The sequence below is a fragment of the Hemiscyllium ocellatum genome, chromosome 13 (assembly GCF_020745735.1).
Source record: "Hemiscyllium ocellatum isolate sHemOce1 chromosome 13, sHemOce1.pat.X.cur, whole genome shotgun sequence".
Lineage (NCBI taxonomy): Eukaryota > Metazoa > Chordata > Chondrichthyes > Orectolobiformes > Hemiscylliidae > Hemiscyllium > Hemiscyllium ocellatum.
Window position 1 is genome coordinate 23,764,380 of NC_083413.1, and position 20,332 is coordinate 23,784,711.

The 20,332-nt window shown below is 42.2% G+C and overlaps 1 protein-coding gene across 8 annotated transcripts in view; it reads left to right on the forward strand.

Annotated features, from left to right (window-relative positions):
- Positions 1-9,863, forward strand: part of LOC132821811 (traf2 and NCK-interacting protein kinase-like) — a 240,745-nt gene extending 230,882 nt beyond the window's left edge. For all 8 annotated transcript variants that reach the window (XM_060834625.1, XM_060834628.1, XM_060834630.1 and 5 more), the window contains 5 exons: positions 5,179-5,279; positions 5,365-5,514; positions 6,445-6,604; positions 6,694-6,833; positions 7,752-9,863. In XM_060834625.1, the coding sequence (XP_060690608.1) occupies positions 5,179-5,279; positions 5,365-5,514; positions 6,445-6,604; positions 6,694-6,833; positions 7,752-7,835 (635 nt within the window). In that variant the 3' untranslated portion in view covers positions 7,836-9,863. The remainder of the gene's footprint in view (positions 1-5,178; positions 5,280-5,364; positions 5,515-6,444; positions 6,605-6,693; positions 6,834-7,751) is intronic.
- The last annotated feature ends 10,469 nt before the right edge of the window (positions 9,864-20,332 follow it).

Sequence of the window (20,332 nt, forward strand, 5' to 3'; positions counted from 1 at the left end):
ACACAGAAATCAAGCCTGCCAACATATACGGAAACTACCCAGAGTGCTCCAAGCAGGCTAACGTAAAAACCAGACATGGCCAAGCCCTTTCTAGCCCAGGGAATACACTCCCTAAAATAGCTTTTCATAATCAGCTCCCAGCCCCGATTAGCACTGCAGTCCCAACACATTAAGGGCATGCTCATTTCCCATTGAAACTGATACCGCATAAACAAACAGGTCCCAGAAGACTTCGCTCGTAGTAGTAACAGAATGGATGCACCTGGATGCCAGGAGAAGGGACATTTTTACATACTTGCACAGCTGAGAAATACAATGAAGAATCCTCCAGACGACATTCTCACCCACTCACGGAGATAGCTGGAATCTCCAGTGTCAATTATAAATGAATTGCTACTGCTGGACTCTTAATTAATTTCCATTCTGTTTATTCTTGTTTTAATCTGTTTATAACTTTCACCATTGTACTGTAACTGCTTTACAATTATCACCTTTGTGTTGTACCCCTATAAAAATATGCCTATGCTTTCTGTTCAGGGAAGAGCATTTGGCCATCTGTGCAGAGAATCAGTTCTCTGTCAGCCTGGTTAATTTCTCTTCCATGATATGGCTTTGTGTAATAGACTGCTTGTCAATTTCACTGTGATCCTCCTTTGTGTTCTCTGATCCATGGGGCTCAATTCTCCGACAACTAATCACTTCTCCTTTTCTATAATGGCAGAGAATTGGTCATTGAGTTAGGAAAAGTGGAATTGTGACGCTATAGGAGGAGACCATTCGGTCCATCATGTCCATGTTGGCCCTCTGCAGGAACGATTTACTTATTGTCGCATCTTTGTCTCTTCTCCATCGACCTGCACTTTTTTCTTTTTCCGATAGAGACCCAACTCCTTCTGGAAGCTTCAGTTGGATCAGCCTCCACCACATTGAGGTGGCATATTCAAGATCCTAACCAGTCACTGCATGACAAAGATTTCCTCTTGTTGCCATTATTTTGTTTTAGTATTACCTAATACCTGTATGCTCTGGTTTGCAATATCTCCACCAATAGGAACAGCTTTTCCCTCTTTACTCTATCCAGATTCTTTATGATTTTGCAACAAAAACAGAAATTGCTACAGAAACTCAGCAGCTCTGGTAGCATTTGTGGACAGAAAGCAGAGTTGACATTACAGGTCTGGTCAAGATTAGAGTGGTGCTGGAAAAGCACAGCAGGTCAGGCAGCATCTGAGGAGCAGGAAAATCAGCATTTCAGACAAAGGTCCTTCATCAGGAATCAGACCATTCTTCATAATACATTTTGCATATCTCTATCAAATTTCCTCTCAACTTTTTTCTCTCCAAGTCCCAACTCCTCCAACTTTTGAACGTAACTGAAGTTCCCCATATGGTGCCCTGTGCTCAATAAGCCACTCTCATCATTTCAGCGCAAATACTTTCAGGTCCCTCTGCTCCTATACCTCCTGAAAAATTGACAGCTTTACTTTATATTTTCTGTCTGTGTCCTTTCCACTGCAAATCATTAAATTTCATTCGTCATATGTCTATCCATTCCACCAACCTGTCCACATCCTTTTGCAGTTCCAAACTATCCTCCTCATAGTTCTCCTCATAGTTCACAATCTTTCCAAAATTTCCTATCATCCCCAACTTTTGAAATTGTTCCCTGTAGACCAAGATCTAAGCCAGAGGTATCTGGAAGAGCAGAGATTCTAATGACAGTCCTTGTTCCATCATCAGGTAGTTGTGGAGCAGGACTATAAGACCCAGCATTTACAACAAAAGTTTACAGTGTCATGCAACTGAAATGATATATTGAACAAACCTAGATTGCTGTTAAGTCTCCCACCTTTTAGAATGGGTTGCAGGTTTCCACTCCATAATATTAATCCCAGGTCAAGAACAGAAGTGATTCAAAGGAAGTGATGATCCCCACCTTTTAAGAGAAATTAGGGATAGACTACAAACCTTTATACCCCACAAACAAAAGATAAAACTGAGTTAACATCTTAACAAGCATCAACCTTATTTACTAAGTGAGTTAAGTATTTAGTGAATAACTTGCAAAATAGCAACAGGAGTAGACCATTCAGCATGATCATGGCTGATCATTCTGCTCTGTGCCCTATACCCCCTTTCGCCCTACACTCTTTGATCTCTTTAGCTCTAAGAACTATGTTCAATATTTTGGCCTTGCCTCTTTCTATGGCAGAGAATTTCATAGGCTCATCACTATCTGGGTAAAGAAATTTCTCCTCCTCACTTTTGAATGGCTTACCCATATTCTTAGACTGAGACCCCTTCTTCGGCCCTCCCCAGTCATTGGGAATACCCTTGCTGCATTTTCCTGGTCTGGTCCTGTTAAAATCTTACAGGCTTTCTTGAGGTCAATCCTCTTTCTTCTAAAGTAGAGTAAATATCTTAGCTGAAAATGTGTTGCTGGAAAAGCGCAGCAGGTCAGGCAGCATCCAAGGAAGAGGAGATTCGACGTTTCGGGCAAAAGCCCTTCTTCAGGAATATCTTAACCAATTCAGTCCCTCTTCATACGTCAGTCGTGCCATCCCAGGAGGTAAACCTTCACAGCACTCCCTCCACAGACAGAACATCCTTCCTCAGATTAGGAGACCAAGCTAGCACATAGTACTCTAGGTGTGGCTCACCGAGGCCCTGTACAATTGCAGCAAGAAATTTGTGCTTGTGTGCTCAAGTCCTCTGGCTATGAAGGCTAACATGCCCTCTGCCTTCTTCACCACTTGCTGTGCCTCCATGTGTAATTTCAGGGTCTGGGGTACAAGGACTTCCATGTCTGATTGCACTTCCCCCTTTCCCAATTTATCACCATTCAGATAATAATTCACCTTCCTGATTTTTGCCACCAAAGTGGATAACCTCGGCACAGTGGCTCAGTGGTTAGCACTGCTGCCTCACAGCACCAGGACGCAGGCTCGATTCCAGCCTTGGACAAATGTCTGTGTGGAGTTTGCACATTCTCCTCGTGTCTGTGTGGGTTTCCTCCGGGTGCTCTGGTTTCCTCCCACAGTCCAAAGATGTGCAGGGTAGGTGAATTGGCCATTCTAAATTGCCCATAGTGTGAGGTGCATTAGTCAGAGGATAATGAGTCTGGGTGGCTTACACTTTGGAGGGTTAGTGTGGACTTGTTGGGCCGAAGGGTCTGTTTCCACACTGTAGGGAATCTAATCTATACTATATGCATTTACCCACTTACTCAACTTGTCCAAGTTACACTGAAATATCTCAGCATCCTCCTCTCAGCTCACTCTTTCACCCAGCTTTAGGCTGACTGCAAAATTGGAGGTATAATATTTGGTTCCATCATCTAAATCATAAACATATTGTGAATAGCTGGGATCCAAGCACTGATCCCTGCATTTACCCCACTGGTCACAGGGCTGCCACTCAGAAAATAACCTATTGATTCTTGCTCTTTATTCATGTCAGTACACTATAGCTTTAATTTTGCCTGCTAATCTCTTTATATGGGCTTTATTGAAAACCTTCTGAAAGTCAAAGTAAACCACAAGCATTGGTTCGCCCAGTTCAGATAATAATCCTTGAAAAATTCCAATGGATGTGTCAAGCATGACTTCCCTTTCATAACTCCACGCTCTCTCTAATTCGATCACTGTTTTCTAAATGCTCTGCTATCGAATCCTTTATAGTGTACTTAATATTTTCCTTGCTATTGATTTCAGGCTAACTAGCCTATAATTCCCTGTTTTGACTATACCTCCATTTTTAAACAATGGGTTTACACCAGCTACTGAGCAATCCACTGGAACTATTCATCATCTATAGAATCTTGAAAGATGACAACCATTGCTTCCATTATTGCTAAAGCCACTTCCTTAAGTACTCTGGGAAATTCATTGTCGGCCCATGGGGTTTAGTTGGCCTTTAATCCCATCAATTTGCCCAACACCATTACTGTATTAATTGTGATTTTCTTCAGTTCCTGTCTTTCACTAGACACTGTATTTCCCAACATTCTTGGGATGTTGTTTGTATCTTCCTCTGTGAAGACAAAATTGTCTGCCACACCTGTGTTTCAATCTCCCCTGTTTCTCACGACAAGTTCTTAAATAGGGTCTGAGCTTACCTAAGTACACATGCCCAATAACATCATTATGGTATTTAGTTATTGTGGGGCCCACAGCAAGTCTTTTTCACGTAGAGCTTGTCTTCTTTCCAAACTATAAGTGGGTGGCACAGTGGTACAGTGGTGTGGGTGGCACAGTGGCACAATGGTTAGCACTGCTGCTTCACAGTGCCAGAGACACGGGTTCAAATCCTGCCTCAGGCGACTGACTGTATGGAGTTTGCACATTCTCCCTGTGTCTGCGCGGGTTTCCTCCGGGTGCTCCGGTTTCCTCCCACAGTCCAAAAATGTGCAGGTTAGGTGAATTGACCATGCTAAATTGCCCATAGTGTTAGGGGGAGAGATAAATGTAGGGGAATGGGTCTGGGTGGGTTGTGCTTTGGCGGGTCGGTGTGGACTTGTTGGGCCGAAGGGCCTGTTTCCACACTGTAAGTAATCTAATCTATAAGATTCTATTAGTCCCACATACTCGCTATTTTTCCTTTACAAGTAATTTGGAAGTTACTAATTTACTTCTCAAAGTTCCTATTGAATTTGCCTCCATCGCTCTCTCAGTATTATAGAGAGTAATAACGCACTGAGTTTAAAAAGAATTCCCCTCACCTCTGAAATAAGCCAAAACATAAAACTGTGGATGCTGGAAATCTGAAACCAAAACAGAGATTTCTGGAGAAACTCAGCAGCTCGAGCTGCATTTGTGGAGAGGAAAACAGAGTTAATGTTAACGAAATGTTAACTCTGCTTTCCCTCCACAGATGTGGTCAGACCTGCTGAATTCCTTCAACAATTTCTCCTTTTGTCTCCTTACCTCTGCTGTGACCCGTGAAAGCTTGGAATGCATTGCCAGCGGTGGTGGTGGAAGCAGAGTCATGAGGGACATTTAAGCAACTGCTGGACGTGCACATGGACAGCAGTGAATTGAGGAGTGCATAGATTAGGTTATTTTATTTTAGATTAGGAATAATCCTCAGCAAAACATCATGGGCTGTAATTTTCTATGCTCTATGTTCTATCCCTTTTTGCCAATTCCACCAATTCTTTTGTTTCCTTTCAATTTGCAGTTAAATACGAGAGGATTAGGTTCCTCGTGATCGCTTTGAAGAATGCAGTAGAAATTTATGCCTGGGCACCAAAGCCTTATCACAAATTCATGGCCTTCAAGGTACAACTTTGACAAAACAAACTCATGTTATTGTTTTTCCCAAAGCTTTCATCAGTTATTTCAAATAATGAGCTTCTCTCGACAGTCTTTTGCAGATCTTCAACACAAACCATTATTGGTTGACCTGACGGTGGAAGAGGGACAAAGGTTAAAGGTTATCTATGGGTCTCACACTGGTTTCCACGTGATCGATGTCGATTCAGGGAATGTCTATGACATTTACATACCGTCACATGTAAGTGCAATGTTCCACTGTTCTCACACACTGATCCATGTTTGAGAAGCCTTCTGTTCTAGTTGTCACAGTCCAAGTAATATGTAACCCGACAACATTGTCTGTGTTGTAATGATTTAGAATGATATCACACTGAAGGATGTCATTTGCCATGATATCTGAGCCAGCTCTTTGAAATAACTCTTCAGTTATTCTCACTCTTTCCTCCCCATTGTCCTCTAAATTGTTGCATTTGAAATATTTATCCAATCCTTTGTGAAAGTTACCATTGCCTCTGCTCCGACCACCCTTCTGTTATAACTCCAGCTGATGTTATTATTGGACAAGTCAGATCCAGATTGAAATCTGGCTTGAGAGATCCTTTTTTTTTGGTTTTGACAAGGTCACTGAAACTCAAATGCTTCACAATAAAATACAATCTCATTACTTCCAATAGCATCCCATCACTCTACTTGAATATCAGGGAGAATTCCCTTTTCTATTCCACATAGGGTTCAGCTTAGCTGGGGCTTCAATTCTCAGTCATGAGAATCTGATAGTCTTCTCCTTGATATCATCATATAACCAAGCCTAAACTTGCTCAACTTTAACTAATACACTCAGAATTTTAACTAAACACTTCTGGTCTGGAACTTTTAAGCTAATCTCCTTCATTTTTCTTGGTCAATGTAAAAGTCAATTTAATTTTGAAAGACAGAATCCTGTCATCTGTTGTAGATCTCTATTTCTCTCTTTCTCTTATCATCTCAATTGCTGCCCTTCTCCTCTCTCTCTCTCTCTCTCTCTGTTTCTCTCTCTATCCATTTTTTTCTGTGTCTTTGTCTGTCTTACTTGTCTTGCTGTCTCTTTCCTTCCCTGATTGCCCTTTCTGTCTCGGCTTTTATCTTTCTCCATGTTGATTAATGATGTTTGTGAAAATTTTCAAACCAGATTCAGGGCAACGTCACACCTCATGCTCTCATCATTCTCCCCAAAACGGATGGGATGGAAATGCTGCTGTGTTATGAGGATGAGGGTGTTTATGTCAATACTTATGGGCGAATCACCAAGGACATTGTGTTGCAATGGGGGGAGATGCCCACATCTGTTGGTAAGGACATAGAGAGCTTCCTCTCATTGTTTGCCTATCCCTCAGTGACAGCCACCTGCATAATGAAGCTTCCTGTTTCTTCACTGTAGCCTACATCCATTCCAGTCAAATAATGGGCTGGGGCGAGAAGGCCATTGAGATTCGGTCAGTGGAGACTGGGCACCTGGATGGGGTTTTCATGCACAAGAGAGCGCAACGCCTGAAGTTTCTGTGTGAGAGAAATGACAAGGTGAGAAGCTATTCCTGTCCAAGATGAAACTGCAATCAACTACATTAACATTGGGTTGAAAGCATGATCAATGTCTGTTTCCCTTGATGACTGTGAGGTTAGTCTGCACTTTGTAGAGCTGAACATTGTGGACAAAGGAGCACCAGATCAACGGTTCCCCTCCTTTTATTTGTGTGTGTGACCTATATTTATTTAAGTGGAGCAGCCCTTTAATATTTCATTCATATCCGTAAATGTGATAACATAACGGAGAAGAATAGTATTCAGTCTGTGCAGGAGCATCTAGATTTTGTTGCAAAGTCAAGATTAGATTAGATTAGATTAGATTACTTACAGTGTGGAAACAGGCCCTTCGGTCCAACAAGTCCACACCGACCCGCCGAAGCGCAATCCACCCATACACCTACATTTACCCCTTACCTAACACTACGGGCAATTTAGCATGGCCAATTCACCTGACCCGCACATCTTTGGACTGTGGGAGGAAACCGGAGCACCCGGAGGAAACCCATGCAGACACGGGGAGAATGTGCAAACTCCACACAGTCAGTCGCCTGAGTCGGGAATTGAACCCGGGTCTCAGGCGCTGTGAGACAGCAGTGCTAACCACTGTGTCACCGCCCCGTCAAGGTTGCACAGTTTAAAGACAACTTCAGCCCCAACTCCAATCTGTAATTCAGTCCTAGATATCTGTTATTCTATACATAATCCCCTGAAACTCACAATTAGATCCCAGTCTGTAACTCACTCCTGGGTACGTTATTCTAAATCTCTCAATTAGATCCCAGCCTGTAACTCACTCCTGGGCATCTGTTGTTCTATATCAATAAACCCCTCAATTACATTCCAGCCTGTAAATCAATCCTGTGCGTTCTGCTAATAATGTAATCTGAGGACTAACCCTCTCTAATTTCCCAGGTCTTCTTCGCATCTGTGCGTTCGGGTGGAAGCAGCCAAGTTTTCTTCATGACCCTGAACAGGAACTCGATGATGAACTGGTAACAAGACGGAGAGCACGCATTTTGTTCACACTCGCACTGACATATGGAAGTCGACAATTTAGAGAGATTTCTAACCTTTAAAGGAAAAAGCCTCTTGATGTCACGGATATAAAAGGACTAATGCAATATAACAAAGCCTGTGTTGCGTATCTTGAGATGATAGTGATGATTTTTTTTTAAGTCCCGGTAAACTTTGTGTGCGTGGCAAGGGTCTTGGAGGGAAAACCGTCAACATCGAAACCAGCTGTGAAGACCTCTTAGCATCAGGATGTCCTAAAGATGCTGGAGTTATTTTCCTGCTGGCTGCACTGTGCCAGAACTGAATAGAGGGAGGGAGTTACTAAGGGAGAGCATGATGCTGCTGCTCTGTGCGATGATAAAGATAGTTGTGGGAATGGCCAGGGATGGGGTTGGGGGTGAGGAGGTTATTGCTGGTATCAGCAGGCAAATGAACCACCATTTTTTCCCCAAAAGATTAGTTTTCTTTCTGATCATCAGAAGCAAAGCACCTAGTCTGGAAAAGAAAGGGGCAGTCATTATTGATAGTTTAACAATGGGATAAATGTTTTGCTCATAACAAAGGGAAAACAATATTTTAAAGGAGAATTACTACTAATTTGAACTCTGATAGAACAACATAGCAATTCTATCACTAGTTTAGTGGAAAGGTTCAGTGTGTGGCTGGGTGGCTCAATTTACAGAAGTGTATTCACATTTTGACTATAAACTAGTGTTAGGCTCTGAGACTCGTCAATTAATGGGTTTATTTCAATTCACTAATATTTAATCTGAAGAATTTCCTTTGAGGATCCATTCCTGTTGAACTGACTGGCCCAAAAGGAATCCATAATGTCACTTTGGGAACATGAGAAAATGGAGCATTTCTCCTGACGAAAAGTCTTTTTGAAAACTGCCAGAAAGGATCAAGAGAGATGAGAGAAGAGGGAGGGAGGGCTGAGGGGACCGAGGGAGATGACAGAAAGGAGATAAAGGACAATGGAGGGTGGGCTGCTGCAGGATCATTTTGGAGATAAAATCCTTGTGAGTGATGTGAAAGGATTCAGCACCAGACAAAACTGTCAATCAAAAAGGGTGTTCCCAACATCTTGCTCCTCCCCTGCCAACCATACCTGACCCCTCCCTCATGGCTCCAGTCATGAATTTATTCCAATAGTCCCAAGATGGTGTGGATATTTCCTGCAATTCTTTCATGAATGTGGACATCATTGCCAAGGCCATCGTTTGTTGCCTATTTCTAAAGACCTCTGATCTGAGTGGCTCACTCGGCCATTTCCGAGGGCAGTTAACAGGCAACCTCATTGCTATGCGTCTGGAAGTGCACACATGCCCGGCCAGGTATGGATGGCAGATTACTGTCCTGACACTATCGGAAACCCTTCTTCCCCACACCCTGGATTTTGCTCAATGTTCCAACCTTGTCCTTGGTTGTTTGGTGGGGGAAGGCAGTTTGCACATATGTTTATCTTAATCAAACGCTTGGTAGATTGGCAGCAAAGGACGAAGCTGGAAGTGAAGGCAGGCTGGAAGTTGACACATCCGTGCTAAGGAGGTGGTCACAGATGTTACTCAGTCACATGTGCCCGGCCTTCAATCATTTTGGTGGCGTTTTGTTTGTTTTAAAAATGCAAAAGCCAAAAAGAAGAAAAGGATTTCTACATTATGAATTATCCTGTGAGGGGGAGGGGGTGGTTAGGGGTTGGGGACAAAAAGTGGGGACGTAGCGTGTGTTATTTGGGAGCTTGATGAGTTCTGCTCCTCTATAGAACCCACTTGTGTATCTGTCTAAATGGTTATGATTGAACTGAGTGATGTGAAGAATATTCTTTCCTTAAATAGCTGCAGGGCATGGCTGATTACGGATTAGAGTGTTGTCATGGATCAATCTATGTAATTTCCTGTTTTTTAACCTACCTCCTTTTATCATTTTGTGTGTAGCTGTTTTAACAGCAGGCATTAAGTCAAGCTTGAAGCTTTTTTTAAAAAATAAATTAAATGTGTCATTTTCTTACTTTTTTTGTTATAGTACTTTCAAGAGACATCCCCTGCTCTTTTGGTTTCTCTTTAATATCTAGTCTGTAATTCATTCCTGGGTATCACTTCTATTAATGAACATCCTGATCCCTACAGTAGACTCCAGCCTGTAACATATTCCAGGTGGTCTGTTATTGTAGATATGAAACCCCTGAAACCTTTGATTAGACTTTAGCTTGTACCTCATTTCCAAATATCTATTAATCTGTACATAAATCACACTGAACTGCCAATTAGATTTCATTCTGAAACTCACTCCCAAATATCTATTATTCTATATTTAAGTCACATTGTTTTAAAAATGCAAAAGCCAAAAGGGGTTAAGGTTCCAGTCTGTTACTCACTACAGGTAACTGTTATTCCATGCATATTTCACCTTAACCCCTTGACTATATTACAGTATCTAACTCACGCCCAGGTATGTGTTCATCAATACACTGCATAATCCACACCAAATCCTTAAATTAAATTCCAGTGTCTAATCCACTCCCATCTGTCTGTTATTTTATAAATTCTGTTGGACTCCCTTGATTTGATCATTATCCGTAACTCACTCCTGAGTTTGGGTTTGATTTGAGTTTGAGCTCGATTTGGATTCTGGGATTCTGATAATTCTATATATATAAACCATCCTGAACCTCTCAATTAGATTTCTGTCTATAACTCAGCCCTGGTTATCTGTTATTCTACGTTTTAGAAAGATAAATCGCAAGTAAAGAAAGGAATTCACCTGAAGCTTTCGATTAGATGCCAGCCTGGAACTCATCCTGTGTATCTGCTATTCGACATATAAACACCCTCAAAACCTCTGGTTAGTTTACAGACTGTAACTCACTCTCAGATATCTGTTACATATTAACTACCATAAATCCCTTGATTAGATTCCAGTTTGTAACTCACTCTTAGAGATGTGTTATTTTATATATAGACCCTCTGAACTACTTGATTAGATTCCAAGCTGTGGCTCACTCCCCAGTATGTTATTCTCTATATAAACTGCCTGAAATAACTTCACAGAGGTCAGTATCCTGTCCTCAGGTCACCCTCTATTTACACATGTATCGTACTTGACACAGGTCTGGCATCCTCAGGGCCAGCTCTCAGAGTGAGCAGAATCTCTGACACTCCTATTTATATCTGTCAGTCAGGGCTCCCTGATTGGACCAGGTTAACAGCCCCAATCAAAATCTATCTGCCTGACCTCATTACAATCACTACACTACACTGAACCATTCAAATACATTCACTCCTATATATTCTGCCAATACAGTAATCTGAGTACTAACTCTCTGTAATTTCCCAGGTTTTCTTTGTATCTGTGCATTCGGGTGGAAGCAGCCAAGTTTTCTTCATGACCCTGAACTGGAACCCAATGATGAAGAAGACAGAGAGCACGCACACTGTTCACACTCACACTGACATATGGAAGTCGACAATTTAGAGAGTTTCTTTAAAGCAAAATGACATGTTTTGTAATGCTGCTTATAGTCTTGTGCTTATTATCCAGTCACAGCCCCATTGTGCCCTCTGCCAAAAAGACAAAGGATTTGAGGAGGTAGGTACTAGAAAGCGAAATTCCTCTGGTGTGTGGAACAAGGGGACAGAGCATTAACATTAGGGCAGGGCATCCTTGGTGGTGATGCCAAGAGGCAGTCCCTGAGTCCGGGAGCGGGGCTGAACTGAAAATTTCAAAATTTGATGGAATTTAGTTCATTGCATTTATGGACCCAAGTCAGGAAATTGGAGTTGATTGGTGAAGTAAACTTGAGGGGATGAAAGGCATCCCCCTATTCCTGAGTAACAGATTGAAAGAATGAAGATTTTCCTCCTGTTTCAGTCAAACAGATTGAGGAGGGAAAGGGCCTCCTTCTCTTCTTGTGCAACAGGCATAAGGAGGCCACCCCTGTTCCTGTGTATCGTATCGGGGTGCTGAATGGACCTCCTCCTATTCCTGTTTAGTTTTAAAATTGTGAATTAATTCTTTATATTCCTCCATGGCCTTGCTTCTCCTTACCCTGGTGACCTTTTCCAGCCCACAAGCCTCCCAGATCTCTCCACTCCTCTAATTCTCACCTCTTGAGCATCCTACATTTTCATTACTCTGTCACTGATGGCTGCATCTTTAGCTGCCTAGATCCAAGCTCTGGAACTACCCTCTTATCCAACCCAGCTCTCTCCTTCCATCTGTTCCTTTAATGTGATTCCTAAAACATCAGAGTTTTTGCCATCTGCTCTAATATTGCCTTGTGTAGCTTGGTGCCTAATTTTGAGTAAAAATTTATGGTTCACCATCTGCAGGCTGTCGTAATAGGATGGCGGGGGGAGGGCTGTAATTTCTTGGAGAGCCTTCTCACTGTTGCCCTTTCCCACCCTGACTTCTCTGTAATTACAGCCACCCACCCTTATCCCAGTGAGGCCCTTAACTGACTGAGTAATAGCAATTCCACACTTAGCCTCAATGATTAGGCTTTCAGAAGGGGTTAATGGAGGGGGTAGTCCTGGAAAGTGGCCCATGTCAATGAGAAGCAGGTGGGTACCTCATTCAAAAAACCTCCTCTCAACAGTGACCACACTCCCAGACCATTTTGTCTTCCCTGTCTACTCTATCCTTCCCACTTCCCAGCAAGATATTCACCCATCCCCTGTCCACCCGCCTGGCCTCATCTCCCCTCCCCACCCTAAGACCCTGTCCTTACCTGACATGGGCTCTGGGACTCTGTGGACTGTTTGTAGTGCCAAGCCAAGCTGGTGCAGTCTGTGAGTACTCCTGCAACAAAGTGTGTCCCACGGCCCAATTGTCTTGACAGTTCTTTGAGGTGGGACTTATTCCCAAGTGAGGCAACAGAAATCCCATTTCCAGCCAATTCCCATTCCCCGGAGCATTTACATTCTATCAGTTTGATGCATTCTGCCCCAAATCATTGTTGGAATTCAGACAACACGCCATTTAAAAATTCCTGCCCTAGGTTTTTTGTAATTCCTGAGAAGCACTTTGAGATATTTTGTGACATTACAGGTGCTATGTAAATGCAAGTTGTTCTTGATGAATTGATTTTTGAAATTTTGAAGGTTGTGGGATTAGACTTGGTGGTTTGTTTATTGATGTCAGCGATATAGATTTTCAGGAATTAAAAACAGAATCTCAGTGCACCTTCCAAAGAAGATTTATATTAGACTTAAAATGTTGCCTCTCCACAGTTTGTCTCTCCACAGACCTGCTGAGTTTCTCCAGCACTTTCAATTTTTATTTCGGATCTCCAACATTAGTATTTTAAAAGTATTTAAAGCACTAGCAATATTTTGCTTTGATTTGTATTTGGCACAACCTAGGCTAGAAGATTCTGTGACAAGCCTGTTGTAATTTATTTGGTCTCCAGGTAACACCTTCCAGGTCTGTCATTCACCAATTGAATTTTGTGAGGACAATCCAACCTTGGTAGCAAAAAGACCTACAAAGAGAGTCTCTAATAAGCCAAGATGTGAGCTTAGTGAATATTGCATTCAACTCGAAGACAGACATAATGGAATCAATTCCACCCTCGAGATTCATGCATGTTAACTGGCCTGCCAAGCCCAATGGTAGTACTGAGAGAGTACTGCACTATCAATGCACTAACTTTCAAAAGACAAGTTAAACCAAGTACCTATCTGCCCTCTCATGATAGCCTTAAAGAATCACATGATCACTGTTACAAAGGAGAGCAAAGATGAACTAAAAGGGAAACTGAGGAGTTCAGGTACATAGTTCCTTGAAAGTTGTGTCACAGGTAGAAACGACAGTAAAGAAGGTGTTTCGCCTGTTTGCCTTCATTGTTCAAACCACTGAGTACTGGAGTAGCGATGTCCTGTTGCGATTGTACAGGAGGTTGGGGAGGCCACTTTTGGAGTGCTGTGTACAGTGCTGGTCACACAGCTATTATTAAATTGAAGGTAGCCATGATGAGGAGTACTGGTGTTGGACTGGGGTGGACAAAGTTAAGCATCACACAAAGCCAGGTTTTCATCCAACAGGTTTATTTTGAAGCACTAGCTTTCAGAGCACCGCTCCTTCCATCAGCTAGCTAGTGGAGCAGGATCATACGACATAGAATTGAAAGCACACGATCATGTGGTCATGTAACTGATAGGATACTATGATCTTGTGTCTTATGATCCTGCCCCACTAGCTACCTGATGAGGAAGCAGCGCTCCGAAAGCTAGTGCTTCCAAATAAACGTGTTGGACTACAACCTGGTGTTTTGCGATTTGTAACTTTATTAAATTGAAAATGGTGCAGAAAAGCTTTCCCAGGATCTTACTGGGACTGGAGTGTTTGAGTTGTATAGGAAATACTGGATAGGCTGGGATGTTTTTCACTGGAGTGTAGGAGATTGAGGGGTGACCTTGTAGAGGTTTATTGGCAGAAGAAGTGATAGCTGCAGGTACAGTTAGAACATTTAAAAGACATTTAAACAGGTATGAATTGGAAAGTTTAAAGAGAGAGATCGGCCAAAGACAGGCAAGTGGGATTAGTTAGCTTGGGAAACTTGTTCGGTATGGATGAATTAGACTGAAGGGTCTGGCTGTATGACTCTATCATTAAAAAAAAGGAATGTTACTGTTTCAGGATTTTGCTATGCATAAATGAGTGGCTGCATTTCCAATCCTAACTAAAGGATTACATTTGAATAAAAAAGTGTCTCATTGTTAGTGAGACATTTCAAGATATATAGGAATTGTGAAAGTTATGGCAGAAATGCAAACGCTTTCATCAATGTATAGAATTTCTGAATGCTTATTTATGACCTCAGACAGTTTCTCATTCTCTTCCTGCAGGTGGCAATCTTCGCACAGGAACTATTGTCAGTAGCAATGTTAAAAATCACACAACACCGGGTTATAATCCAACAGGTTTAATTGGAATTGTGATCACAATCATCTGATGAAGGAGCAGTGCTCCAAACAGTAGTACTTCCAATTAAACCTGTTGGACTATAACCTGGTGTTGTGTGATTTTTAACTTTGCACATCCCAGTCCAACACCAGCACCTCCATGTCAGTAACTGGAATCGAGATTTAGAGAAACCTGTTGGTCTGAGACCCTAGCCCAAAACAATTATTTCAATTAGTAGCATGGACGTCATTTCTCAACTGGAATAAAACCTTAATATCCCAAACTATCCCATTTATATTCTAGCCACTCCCACCCCTATCTGGATGCAGTGGGTACTTGTGTGGTCTAGTTCCAGCATGTAAGTGACAAGAGTGGCTTTTCCATAACACCACAAGGTATAGTAGAAGAATTAGGCTATAAAACCTTTTGGGTCTGCTCCAGTATTTAATCATGGCTGATGAGTTTCTCAACCCAATTCTCCTGCTTCTCCCCTTGCTCTCATTAATCAGGAATCTATTTCTATCTTCAAGACACTTAATGACTTGGCCTCCATTTTCTTCTGTGGCAGAGTCCCACAGATTAACTAACCCCACTCTGGCAAGGAAATTCCTCATTTCAGTTCTAAAAAGCTGTGTCTTCACTCTGAGGCTGTGCCCTCAGGTTTAGCCTTTATTACTAGTGGAAACATTTTCTCCATATCCATTCTATCCAGCTGTCTCAGTATTCTGAAAGTTTCGTTGAGAATCCCCCCTCATGCTTCTAAACTCCATTGAGTACAGATCCCGAGTCCTCAACTGCTCCAAATGTGACAAACCATTCATCCTCAGGATTATTCTTGTAAACCTCCTTTGAACCCCATCCAACACCATCAAATCCTTCCTCAGATACAGGACCCAAAACTACTCACCATTTCAAATGCAGTCTGACCAGACCATATACAGCCTCAGCAGTACATTTCTGCTCCTATATTCTAGTCCCCTTAAAGTAAATGCTAGCATTGTATTTGCCTTCCTAACTGCCAACCAAACCTGCATGTTACCATTAAGAGAATCCTGAACTGGGATGTCTAAGTTTCTTTGTGCTTCAGATTTCTGATGACTTTTGCCATTTAGAAAATACTCTATGCTTCTTCTTCCAACCAAAGTGCATAACCTTCACTTTGCCACATTGTTTTCCATCTGCCACTTTGCCCACTCTCCCAGTCTGTTCAAGCCCTTCTGCAGCCTCCCCACTTCCTAAACGTTACCTGTCCCTTAACATGTCTTTGTATCATCTGCAAACGTATCAACAATACTGTTGGCCAGCTTGTTAATGTATAGCATGAACAATTGAGGTCCCAACACGGATCCCTGTGGATCTCAACTAATTATCAGCAGCCATCCTTTTGTGTTTAGATAGTCAGCCTATCTTCTAACCATCCCAGTACCTTGCCCCTAACACCATGTGCACTTATTTAGCGGTTTTCTGTGTGATACCTTTTCAAAGGCTTTTTTGGAAATCTAAATGAATCATGTCCACTAGCTCTCCTTTATATAACTTGCTCGTTAGCTCCTCAAAAGAATTCTAACTGACTTGTCTGGCAAGGCCTCCACTTGGCAAAGCTGTGCTGCCCTATTTTATCAAGCATTTCCAAAAATTCACTTTGGTGCTGTGTCATGAGGCAGACTTAAAGTCATACATTTATAGAGATGTACAGCACGGAAACAGACCCTTCGGTCCAACCCGACTATGCTGACCTGATATCCTAATCTAATCTCACCCCATTTGCTAGCATTTGGCCCATATCACTCTAAATCCTACCTATTCATATACCCATCCAGATGCCTTTTAAATGTTGTAATTGTTTCAGTCTCCACCACTTCCTCTGGCAGCTCATTCCACACATGAACCACCTTTTATGTGAAATAGTTGCTCCTTAGGTCCCTTTTATATCTATTCTCTCTCACCTCAAATCTATGTCCTCTAGTTTTGGATTCCCCCATCCTAGGGAAAATACCTTGTCTATTTACTGTATCCATGCCTCTCATGATTTTATAAACCATTATGAGGTTATTCCTCAGTCTCCGTCGCTGCAGGGAAAAAAGCCCCAGCCTATTCAACCTCTCCCTATAGCTCAAACCCTCCAACCCTGGCAACATCCTTGTAAATTTTTTCTGAACCCTTTCAAGTTTCACAGCATCCTTCTGATAGAAGGGAGTTGCAGATTAAGGTGAAGGACCATAATATGATAGAATTCACCCTGCAGTTTGAGATGGAGAAGCTGAAATCAGATATAATGATATTACAGTTGAGTAAAGGTAACTACAAAGGCATGAAGGAGGATCTGGCCAGAGTTGATGGAAGGGGATTCGAGCGGAGAAGATTGTGGAGCAGCAATGGCAGTAGTGTCTGGGGATAATTTGAGTGCAAAAGAATTACGTATCATGCCTCCCGTTATTAACCAATTGCCATCAGTAGTCTATGGCTAGAGAGATAAAAACTCATTCAATGAAACACCTCAGAACCTGGTCTGTTAAAGATTCAATGGGCCAAGTGGCCTCCATTAATGCTGCATGATTCCAAATTTCTATGACCTGATTTGGAGTCTTTATCATTTGCGTGAGGTAGAGTTTGGTCCTCTGCACCAGGAATTCATGGTTAAAACAGGTGTTTAGCCTCTATAGCCTATTTACCCATTCCCCAGAGACTTTCTGTGGGGGTCCTCAATAGCCAAGAGCAGTGGCTGTAGGTAAGTTTGATATAAGGCAGGATATGGGAGCAGGCTGAAGCTGCCACGTGCAGCACAGAGTGAGCTGAGAGAACCACTGAAAAGGGATTACCAGGGAATCCTCAGTTACCCAAGACTGTAGGTGTCAGAGTTTCAGTTATTCAAGAAGAAAATGAACCTGCACTTCATAGGTGAGCAGATAACTGACAAAGACCCCAGCTGTTAACTGTCTTAATACTTTAGGGAACAAAGGGTTGAGAAGAATTAAAGCCTCCAATGTTTCAAGCAATGAGTGCAAATGTCCAGCAAAGAATTTCCAAGCACTGGAGTATCATCTTAAGGTCAAAGTCGACTTCAGAATATTTGGACTTGTGTTTATGTCGTACCACAAACAGCCAAGTAATATTATTGTCCAATTTATCAACAAGCATTCAGACACAAAGGATTTCAAAATCTAAAATGAGTGCAGGCAGCTGATGAGCTGGCTTTGTGAGTGTGTTTGTGTGTATAATGGCCTGCCCTTCACCTCACCTCTGCAAAGATGGCAAATGTTGGGTTCCCAGGAGTGATAGTGGGAGAGTGATGTGGTGCTGAGCATTTCCAACATCTTCCCTCACTTTTGACACAACAGAGAGGTTCTCTACAAAAAACAGTGTGATCAGATGCTCAAGGCATCATTGCAGCCAAAGTCATCTCCAGTTAACTCAACTTTCTCCTGCTACTGGAATCCATTGTATTTGAATGTGAGAGTGAGGTTGATGTAGAGTGACTCTCCCTCACCATAATCTGTTTCACACAGAAGTCATGATATCACCTCTAATTCACTTGTTGTGCTAAAGAATCACTGCCAAAACTTAAGTTTTCACAGGTATTAACATTTAGAGAAACTCAACAGGTATGGCAGCATTTGTGGAGAGAAAACAGAATAAATGCTTCAAGTCTAGTCTCCTGCTGAGTTTCTATTTTTGTTTCAGATTTTCAGCATCCACAGTTCTTTGTTTCATTAATTTAGATGCACAGTGTGCAATTCTGGTCTCCCTGTTATAGGAAGGATATTGTGAAACTTGAAAAGGTTCAAAAAAGATCTATAGGGGTGTAGCCAGGGTTGGAGGATTTGAGTTACAGGGAAAGGCTGAATAGGCTGGGGCTATTTTCCCTGCAGCGTGGGAGGCTGAGGAATTATTAGAGGTTGTAAAACCATAAGAGACATGGATAGAGTAATAAGACAAGGTCTTTTCCCTACAGTGGGGGTGTCCAAACTGAGAGGCTGTAGTTTTAAGGTGAGAGGGGAAATATATAAAAGGGACCTAAGGGGCAACTTTTTCCTTTAGAGGGATGTGCGTGTACGGAATGAGTTGCCAGAGAAAGTGGTGGAGGCTGGTACAATTACAACATTTAAGAGGTATCTGGATGGGTATATGAATAGGAAGGGTTTTCAAGTATATGGGCAAATGCTGGCCAATAGGACGAGATTAATTGAGATTATCTGGTCAGCATGGATGAGTTGGACCAAAGGGTCTGTTTCCATGCTCTACAGCTGTATGACTGTGTGTGGGATCCATGATTGCTATTCCTCTTAGAGAGGGATTTTATGAGCCACTAATGTTTGAAAACATCTGTGTTAGATTTCCCCTCAGCCTTCTAACCTCAGGGGAATAAAGCCAGTAGTCTTGATAGATTGATGCTTAGGTATGCCCACTTCCTCACAAACACTGAGACTGTCTACTCCCAGCATTGCCCATTTCCTTCCCTTTTTCAACTCATCTGTTATCTCTGTTCTTATCTGTTCCAATTCTGTCCCAACTGCCTTCCATCTCCCCTAAACTTCAGCTCATCTATATGCTACTCAAGCGTAACTGATGCCAAGACCCGATTCTCACAACACCCCCTTGTGCTCACTGACCTGCAGTGTTCTCAGAGAAATATCACCTCAGTTTTAAAATTCCCATCTTTGGTTTCAAATCCCTGCATGGCTTTTCCTGTCCTAATCTCTCTAATCACTCCCCAAGTCCAACAACCCTTCAAGATCTAGGGTGGCACGGTGGCTCAGTGGTTAGCACTGCTGCCTCACAACACAAGGAACTGCCTCAGGGTGCCTGTTTGTGTCAAGTTTGCACATTCTCCCTTTGATTGCATGGGCTTTCTCCCACATTCCAAAGATGTGCAGGTTAGGTGAATTGGCTGTGTTAAATTGTCTACTTAGGGATGTATAGATTGGTTGCATTAGTCAGAGGTTAAATGTAGGGTAATGGGTCTGGGTGGATTAATCTTTGCAGAGTCAGTGTGGACTTGCTGGTCCGAAGGGCTTATTTCCACACTGTAGGGACTCCTTCAACAAGTACATCCTCTATCTTAATCACTCCACCATTGGTGGGTCTACCTTATGAAACTGACATCTTAGCTTTGGAATCCCCTTCCTAAAGTTCACCACCTCCTTAACTTTAGTTTGGACGCTTTAACAAATGTGATCCTCCAATCTAATGAGGTTCAATGTCCAACCTTTTTGTTGATATTGGGGCTGTGAAGGGTCATAGATCTGATACAGTTAACTCTGTTTCTCCATCCACAGATGCTGCCAGATCTGCTGAGTATTTCCAGTGATTTCTGTTTTAATGTGTGAAATATTCCTTTTACGTGAGCAGAAGAATGGCCACAAAAAGTTTGCCCTTCATTCTAAGCGATGTCCTTTTTGTTTAACTTGAGTCATCATCCTGACTGCTGCTTAACCCCAGGGTTCATTCAAAAACCACTCCTCAAGCATTTTTTTTTGTTCGGTTCATCAATCATTGCCTATTAGAGCAAATATTTGCACAACTCTATTGAAACTGGTCACTGCCACTTTAGTTGAATTTACCAAATGAGCAAT